This window comes from Propithecus coquereli, unplaced genomic scaffold (genome assembly GCF_000956105.1).
Source record: "Propithecus coquereli isolate 6110/MARCELLA unplaced genomic scaffold, Pcoq_1.0 Scaffold72, whole genome shotgun sequence".
In the NCBI taxonomy this organism is placed as follows: Eukaryota; Metazoa; Chordata; class Mammalia; order Primates; family Indriidae; genus Propithecus; species Propithecus coquereli.
The window spans coordinates 6,482,255-6,491,817 of NW_012153285.1; the positions used below are offsets into that span (position 1 = coordinate 6,482,255).

Sequence of the window (9,563 nt, forward strand, 5' to 3'; positions counted from 1 at the left end):
TCGGGGGGCAAAAGAAGATTTCATTACAAGGCATTACATGACCTGATATTTTGATAATCCCCTTCTCTTTGCAGATCTGTGCACCCACTGTTCAGTTGTAATGCCTCTCGCGGCAGTGATCCAAACAGTCAGTGAAGACCCCAGAAATGGCTTTTCTTGGGTGGATGTGAGGAGGCTGGTTGGAGAGAGGCTATAGGAAGCGGAAGTTCAGTGGTAGGCTATATGAGGGCCGAGTGGGAATAGGAGATAAGGTAATTCTGCCTCTGCTTCTCTCCATACGTAGACTTATCCTCATTTCCAAGGATTTTCTAATGAGTCCTTTCAGTTCTGCCCTAACCAAATTCATGCCGGCTCTAAAGGAGAAAATGAGCCTGTGTTGAGGCAAATCTGTCATCCCCAGTCAAGATATGAACTTGTGGGTATTTTATGCTTAAACCCAGAGACATAGTTAGAACCTCCTCGTACACAGAGTAAGTACATATGCTGATAGAAAGTAGTCCTGTTTTTCTCATCTGCTTTAAATAAGTGAAATGTAAAGTCTGGGTATTGTGGCATTGAAACTCATTGATGCTACAAAGTATTTTGTTGGCAGATCTATTGGATGTATCAGAGGAAAAGGGACACAGTCAGGCAGCTGTAGTAGCAAAGCGATGGCCACGTGGGCCACCTGCTGCATTCTTTACCTGCCCTTTATCCCTTTTTCTTTAACCCCCTTCATCAGGCAAAAGACTTTTAGGGAGTAGGTGGCATATTTACTACCAAGTAGGGAGGGAGATTGGTTTGACCCTAACCATCTGATGAATTTTTCTCACGTTTTTTTTAAAAAATAAGGCTGGCAAGTTTACTGTCTTCCAAGGATGAGGACTATTCTCTCCTTTGAAAATTAGACTTTATGTTTTATCTAAATCACATTTTTAGTTCCCCCTTGTTTCACAAAAATGAGTCTCTGAGCATGATAGTGGAATTTTCTAATGCCCTGGTTTCACCCTGAGATTTTAATTTGATTGGACTGGGTACAGCCTGAGAAGCAGCATTTTAGAAATCTCCTCTGGTTTAATGGTCACAGTTACCCTATGAGGTAGATACTGTTATTCTCCCTTATTTTATAGATGAGGAAACTGAGACACAAAGAGAGTAATTACACTTGGGTAAATTCGTGTGGCTTTAAGTGGCAGACCTGAGACTTGAATTTGGACAATGTCACTCCAGAGCTCTTTATGGTGCCCAGATGAATAAATAGATAGAGAGATCGACAGACAGACAGACGGACTGGAAAGAATTATTAAAGTAAAATAAATCCCATGATCCTCCAGCAATTGGTTTAATGCAATTTAGTTTTGAATTCAATTGAATTTTAACTGATGATTTTAAAACTGTGACAGAAAGAAATTTTCTACTCAAGGATCTAAAATATTTGACAAGAAGGTAAACTATAAGCAGGATGGTACACAGTAATTTGTAACTTATGTACATAGTACTTAGTAAACCTCTTCTTAAGGCTCATAGCTGTTTCTTTTCTTTTTTTTTAAAGCTGCCTAAAGGCTACTATATGACCACGGCTCTGCTTTCCACTTAGAGCCCATTTCTAAACATTGAGTCCTATGAAAACTAAATCAGAAAGGCACAGAAAATGAGGCATAAGATGATAACTTTCCTTAAGGCCGTATTCTCTGATTTCTTTGGGACTAATTCTTATAATTCATTGTTGGAATACGGTTTCTCCTTTCTCTGTGCCAGCCACAGAGATAACATCAGTAGTAGTCAAGGAAAGACCATTAAGAAGATGATCCCAGTGACCAAAAGGAAACGAAACCTACAAACAATGCCAAAATTAAGCAACATTCATAAAAGAAGTCAAGTTAAACCAAGCATAGCTCCTTAGTCCTTTGGTTAAAGCCCAACGTGACTGTTGGCTGTTCTTTGGGTACTTTCCTAGCACTTGTGTGAAGAACTTACCCTGACCTGTTCCTTTTGGCTTCTTTTTCTACAATCTTCACTTCTCATATTTAGAAAGTCTTTGATCCTTTCTTAAATAAAAGTCTTAAATTTAAAGAGAAGAGAGGGAGAAATCGGTTCCACTAAGGCACATATAAAAATACCTGCTTTGCATGGTAAGTTCCATGTAGGAGATAAAGAGGTTCCAGCACTGAAGGATGGTACGTTTGCTGGACTTTTCCCCATGTGGACAGAGCGGGGTATGCCTGCCACCAAGTACAATAATGACTCTTTAAATTAAAGTGGGCTGAGTATCTTTCATTTCAATTTCTTTGTCTCGTATTCCATGCGTGTTTATTTTCCTTTTGTTCTACAGTCCTTTTCAGTTTTTTTTTTTTTTGCTTTTCTCATGTATCTTTTTTATTTTGACTTGAAAAAAATAACTGATTTACTGGTTCCCATACTAGAGCAACTACTGTGTTTTACTTTCTAGTTTCTCATTCTCAGTGCAATTTTTCATTATCAGTTTATCTTTTTTTACCTTAAAGTTTTCAGTATATGTAGTTTCTTCTCCTGCTCACAATTTCTCCCATTTTTTAAGGGTTTTTTTTTCTTTTTGATGGTGAGACAGTATGGGAAACTTCTCTGGTTTGCTTTTCCTCTTTCTAAAATTCTTGTTGTATTTTGAATTCATATGGCTTGCTTTTTCTCTGGACTGAATTGCATCAATGTGGTTTGTGTTATGAAGAATCTATTAGATGCTTTTAGTATGTCATAGACATTCTCAGTTGGATATGTTATGTGGAGTACTTCTTTCCTTGCGGTAAAGATGGAATAGTGAAATATGAAGACTCTTTTACTGCCAACTTATACAAATAAACTGACTTTCCATGGATGATACCAATAAACTCAACCTGTTTGCCTGGAAGTATGGCAATATGTTTTTGGTCTATTCGTCCCTAATTCTTGCTTTAGTACTTAGGATCCTTTTTGTTTTTTTAAATTATGGTGGGGATAACACCATGCATGCAGTGAATTAGCCCTCAAATTTCAGTAGGAACTGTAGACACATTGGGAGCCAATAACCCACCACTGCTTCACAGTACATTGTACGTAGTTTTTCCATGTGTCCAGTGACTTCTTAGGTAATAATATTTTTAGTAAAATATCATTGAGAGAGTTGAGATTGGTTTAGTTCTAGCACCACTTTTTCTGGAAGTTTCGCACTCAGGTCCTTCTGAAAGAATCATGGTGTAAGAAACCTAGCACACAGCTGGATCTTTGAGTTAACAGCACAGAAAACAAGTAAGGGTGGGAGAGATTGTTCTCTAATTTCATTGTGATTGCTGTCTAGGGAGGTAACAGGTTACCCTGTTGTATTCTGATTTTTGGTGCAATTGTATTTGTTTTCTTTTGCTATTTCACCTATTGAATTGAAGAATTACATTCCAGTTATCTCTCCCAATGAAGATCTTTATCTTAAATTTGCCTGCTCTGGTGGGCCTATGTATCTTGCCCCAGGCTGTAGCCACTTCCTAACACTTTTCAGTTATAAAGGATTTTCCTTAATTTTATTTAATTTATATTTTCAGCTAGTAATAAAATACATTGCCTCTCTTCCAGTTTCACTGACTATAGTGAATAATTGTTTGACAGCTTCTCCCTAATCCTCCAACCCCAGCCTGTTAAGCGACACTTTGTCAGGAGTTTAAATTCAGTGCAAAGAGGTAAGATTTGCATGGTTTAAGCTGTAGTTCAGTGAAGTAAGTTCCTCCTGGAAATACTTGGGGGATTCTTCCTTCTTGAGATCAAAATTCTACATCTGGAGCAAATGGGAGACTAATAATTCACTTAACTTTTTGTAATAAGCTTTAAGGAAACCATCAGATCCCTGAGTTTACCCAAGTTGTAGTCTATTTATGACTGCTGCTATTACTGCTTGAGTCTATGGTAGAGTCCCTGAAATTTGTTTTAGATCATTAATTTGTTCTAAGTCAAGCAAATCAACAGAAAGGTAAATATGCACCAACACAAAGTATTTTTCAAAAGTTAAGCAGTTTTTGGTAAAACCCCGAACCTTATTCATCGTCTGCAGATGACAGCTCATATATTGCTGATGATTAAAGATACCCACATGTTACAATAGGGTTTCAGACTTGCAGCCCATCTCTCTTTTTCTTTTCTTTTTTTTTTTTTTGAGACAGAGTCTTACTCTTTTGCCTGGGCTAGAGTGAGTGCCGTGGCGTCATCCTAGCTCATAGCAACCTCAAACTCCTGGACTCAAGTGATCCTCCTGCCTCAGCCTCCCGAGTAGCTGGGACTACAGGCATGCGCCACTATGCCCGGCTAATTTTTTCTATATATTTTTAGTTGTCCAATTAAGTTCTTTTTAATTTTAGTAGAGACGAAGTCTCGCTCTTGCTCAGGCTGGTTTAGAACTCCTGAGCTCAAACAATCCGCCCACCTTGGCCTCCCAGAGAGCTAGGATTACAGGCGTGTGCCACCACGCCCAGCCCCATCTCCCTTTTTCTTGATCTTTCAGTAAAATCATAGTGCTAAACTGGTGACTTTACAATCATTTCCTTGGCAAAGATTAATATCACAGGCACAGAGGAAAAAAGCCCCTACTTACACAAGTGTCTTCAATAACAGTGGGAGAAAACAAAATACTACTGGAAAGTAAATTGCTTTTCTTCTTAAAACTGTTTTTTCTCTTTCCCATCCTGCCCCATGTGCCTAAAAGCCCTGCTTTGAAAGTGCTTCATATCATAGATGAAACACTTAAGAGAAAATGACAATAATAAAGGCCAAGCATCCTAGGAATAAGTAGGAGAAACCCCTCTAAGACAGTGGGAAATACATCAGTGCAGAAATATGTAACTGTGTTGAATATACTGTTTGTGTTTTTTATGCACACGATTGAGAATTGCAGTCAGATTTTGAGGAATTGTGTTAAATTTGATGCTCAATCACTTATTTTAGGGGGGTCTTTTCCCTTGGTTCTCTGCAGGTTCTTTAGTTGCCTACTTTTCTGAGTGGGAGGCTTAGGTGGTAAAGGATTCCTGTGGGAATTTAAAATTTTTCTTTTGAACAGTTACCTGATTCTCTTTAGAATGAGGACTAGAATATTCAGGTATAGTTCGTATTTACCTATAAAATAAAGAAATACAGAACCATTAAAAACCACGTTCAAAATGCACACCAAAGATTCTATCCTAAAATAAATCATCAACAGCAGGTTTCAGAGATTTCTTCACCAGGCAACCAGTTTGTTTCAGTTACAACCAGGTGTGCTGAGAGAGCCCAACACATAGCCAGTTGGCTGGGGCGGGGGAGGCAGAGCTCACAGGCGGCTAAAGAAACAATGCATCACTGACAACTTCCATTCATCATCCAAGCCTTCGGCCAGGAAAGAATGGGCTCCATGTGCGTTCCCCGCAGGGAGGAGCCTTCAGGGCTTGTGCACTTTTAAAAGAAACTGGGTAATAGTCTTTTCTGGGAGACTAGGTATACCTGGGAGAAAGCACAAAAGGCGCTGCACGGTCAGGCTTCCCTCAGACGAATGGCCTTGTGGCTTTGTGGGCAATGGAGTGGGCATGTATGCTGTGCCACGGATACAAATGAATACCTTGCTAGGTTCTGAAAAAATATTTCTCCTTTCTCAGTAATATAAGGCTGGTGTGAATCTTCCAGAACACTTTGTGGCAAGCATAACGAAGCCATAAGTATAGGGGGCTCAAACCTTTTCTGAGGATTTCCCTACCCTCATCCCCAGCTCATATACTTGTTTGCAAAAGATTTGTGTTGCCTTTTCCTAACTATACTTTCTCCTCCTCACCTCTCTTTTTCTTTTGCCTTGGATTAGGGCCTCATCTAGAATCAGTGTTTTTCCTTCTGTTTAACCAGAAGACTAGATCCAGATTAGCAAATGAAACTACAGACTGAAAACCAAACTCAGTTCAACAAATTAAATTACTGTAATTTGGATTTTTAAAATATGATTTGGGAAATTAAGACCATATATCTTACTCCTAAATGGCTTCAAGTATATCCTTACTATGCTTTCTTTTTGGAGTAATGTAAATAGAACCATTTTCTAAATATGCTCAAGAGGTTATTAATGAAGGCAATTATTTATATTGCCTGGACAGCTGTATTGTCTCATTACACACACACACCCATCTAAGGCTTTTATGTGTGTGAAAACTTCGCCTCTCAGATGCCAGGTGATCAAAGTGCCAGAGCTGCATGTGAGACCAATAATTGTGCACACACATTGGTCACCAAGAGCACTAGTTCCTGTTGGCCCGCACCCCGTTCTGGCAGGCAGAAATGGGGGTTTTCCTGTGTCCATTGGGCAAGCATATGTAATGTTACTGGTGCATCTTAGCTGCTGATGCCTGAAAATTTGGCCTCACTTGTTTATAGAAAGGAAAAGCAATCTGAGCTGTCAGCCTTGATATTACCTAAACCTGCAGAGAATGTGGTAAAATAATGCAAGATTTGTTTTTTAGGCCTGTTTCATATTTTCCAGGAAATAGATCAAATCAGTTCAGGGTTCATTTTTAGTTTTTTTAATAAGCTGACACAGTATGCTGGCAGTAAAATAAGAATGCACTTTTAACATGGAAGTGCCATATAGTCAAAGCTGCTATTTGTGCTATTTACTAATAGCCAGGGAACCCTTGAGAATTGAGTCTAGCACTTTCAACAGGGAAACTAAGATTCTAGTTCTTTCCATTGTAATGAGCACCCTCCCTCATTTCTCTCCTCATCTCCATTTGGTATCTCAGCCCCAGTCCTTATCAATTCATACTCTATTTCCCTGCAGTTCGTAAGTGTTTATATACCGAAGCAGCACAGTGAGATATAATAAATCATCTATATACCTTTTCTCTCATATTCTTGTCTAAGTCTTGACTCTTCCCTCTCCTTGAAATGCTCTCCCCTAGATATGTACTTCCTTCAGGTCCTTATTCCAAAGTCACCACCAGGGAGGCCTCTCCTATCCACTCTGTCTACAATGTCAGCCACCAACCCTGACACTTATATTACTTTCCTTTGTTCCCCCTCCTTAGCATTGATTTCTACATACCATACTTTACAGTTCACTTATTGTCTTGTATATTGTCTGTCTCTCCCACCAGAATGTAAGCTCTATGAGGACAGGAATTGATACCTGTACCTCCAGAGGCTAGGACAGTGCCTGGCATGTAGCAGGCACTCCGTAAATATCTGTTAAAACAATGAATGAAAGTCATTTACCCCAGCCTTTGGTTTCTTTGTTACACGATGATCGATGTGTTTTCAAAGCCTGTTGGAATGTGGTGCACTAATGTCTCAATCTCCTTCACCCTTCTCTGCTGAAAAAGGATGGGAGATATGTAAGCGTGACATCATTTCCTGAAGCTATACCCAGCACCCAAGCAGTTAGTGCAGGGCTGTATTCAGTGAGCCAACCTTTTTGGAGAAACTTTCTCTGGACTTGATTTCTCTTAAACACCATCATAACCAACCATCCCTCCTTCTGCCTCTGTCTGGACTCTAGGCTTCTCCTTCCCAGCTTTTTGAATAGTCAGTAGCATTGATTTTAGCCAAACAGTTTATTCCTTCTCCACGTATTACAGTTCATTTGGGTAAAGAAGCCAGCATGACACTCCACCTATTGGAAGCCAGGAAAAAACAATCGTGTGGCCTGGAGACGTTTCCATTTGCTACACTTGCAGCCCTGGTGACCGTGACATAAATCTATTGAGCCTTGCCATTGCTTCGCTAGGTTCCAAGAACATCCAATGCTTGTCTGATGTTAAGTTTTACTGTCCATGAAAGCAAACATCACCTCCGTCATGGCCAGTTAAACAGTATCTTTTACAGTGGACTTCTGCATATCTGAAACCCACCCGTCCAAAGCCAAAAGTAATTCTGGGGGAGAGATTTTATTCTGCCATGTTTCTTACAAGGGGAGATCAAGGGTCAACTCAATTCATAAAATTACTGCAGTCATTTTTCAGCTGGCTGAGAGACTTTACAATCAGAAAATACAGTGGCTCCGAAATGATTTCTGATATGCACAATTCTAGTGTTTTTTATTCTCAGCATGTGGTACAAAGCCTGCCAGAAACCATCTTTGCAGCTATTGACAGGCGGATTAGGAATCATCCACGATGGTTCGCATCATTCCTCTCCAGGCTGGCCATCCATTTAAACTGCTCACCGTGAGTTCCTCAAAGCACAAAGCTTTGTGCACGCTTGCCCTTACCTTTTGTTCTTCTCTTTCAGTGTGGTGCTCACCTTGGGCACATTTTTGATGATGGGCCTCGTCCAACCGGCAAACGATACTGCATAAATTCAGCGTCCTTGTCTTTCACACCTGCAGATAGCAGCTGCGCCGAGGGAGGCAGTGGGCTCGGCAGCCCAGCCCAGGCCGACAAAGCGGAGCTGTAGAGTGACAGAGAGTGAAGGAGAATGATGGAAACAAAGTGTACTTAATGCACAGCTTAGTGAAAAAAAAAACAAAAAACAATCAGAATTGTTTATCTTCATAGATATATTTTTTCAAAAACTATAAGGGCAGTTTTGTGCTATTGGTATTTTTTCTTCTGTGTAAACAGAGGCCCTGGCCATCCATGTATTTTGCTATTGACTAGATCAAGACCTATTTATAGCTTTCGCAATCGGAGATAGCTTTGTGAAACTTCTTCACAAGCCACTTGCATACCCCTTGGCGTTATTTTCTTTGAGCACACAGCTGCTTTTGCAGTTTTCTCCCCCTTGATTAAGAGGCAGAGGGTGCATGGTCTTCAAACGTGAAAATAGAGATCTCTGAAGTAACGTAGAGACCAGAGCTGGGAAGTGCAGGGTGCGAGACCTGTGAGACACATGGCCTTGAGGCCTTTGGACAGATCCACCCACGATAAGGATGGAGCGATGTCTCACGAGACTTCGCAGCTTTGTGGAAAGTTTGAGCTAAGGTCATTTTTTTTCTCACTAAAAGGGTGTGAAGGTCTAAAGTCTTTCCTTATGTTAAATTGTTGCCAGATCTGAGAGGGAACACTGAGTGTTGTGGCAGAGAAGTAAACATTACCTCACCTTTAGTCCTTTATTTTATTTTATTTTATTTTCCATTGAAAACATTGGAATGTAAGACAACTGTAAAATGTTGAGCCCCATTTTGTCCAAAGTTCACAAAGAAGAACACCTGCCCATTGCCTTTTTATAAGTCCTTCTCTCCACACCTAATACCAGCTGCAGCTGGAAGGGCCTTTGGTGAATTCCACTGTGTAAAATAAAATATTGGGGACAACACACTTCATCAAGGCGGCAGAAATGAGAGAGAGCAGAGAAGACCAAGGATGGAGTCTTGGGTACTGAAAAATCCGATGCTGGGCAGATAAGCTGACAGGATGCTGTACGGAACAAACAAAGCTTCGGTGACCTCCGGAAAGATGTTGGGGATTAAAATAGAAATAGCCAGAAGCTCAAGTTCCACACTTGCCACTAATCTGCTGTGTGACAAGGGACAAGCCATTTAGCCTCTCTGTGCCTATTTCTTCCTGTATCAACTGGGGCTGATAATATTTGTAAAATGTATTGACACTCTCAGGGCAAACTTACTATATTGCTATACC

General features: G+C 40.2%; 1 protein-coding gene across 3 annotated transcripts in view; it reads left to right on the plus strand.

Moving 5' to 3' along the window:
• The window catches only part of MSRB3 (methionine sulfoxide reductase B3), a 164,848-nt gene extending 155,781 nt beyond the window's left edge, over nucleotides 1-9,067 (plus strand). For all 3 annotated transcript variants that reach the window (XM_012661575.1, XM_012661573.1, XM_012661574.1), the window contains one exon: nucleotides 8,215-9,067. In XM_012661575.1, coding sequence (XP_012517029.1) covers nucleotides 8,215-8,379 — 165 coding nt within the window. In that variant the 3' untranslated portion in view covers nucleotides 8,380-9,067. The remainder of the gene's footprint in view (nucleotides 1-8,214) is intronic.
• Nucleotides 9,068-9,563: the final 496 nt, after the last annotated feature.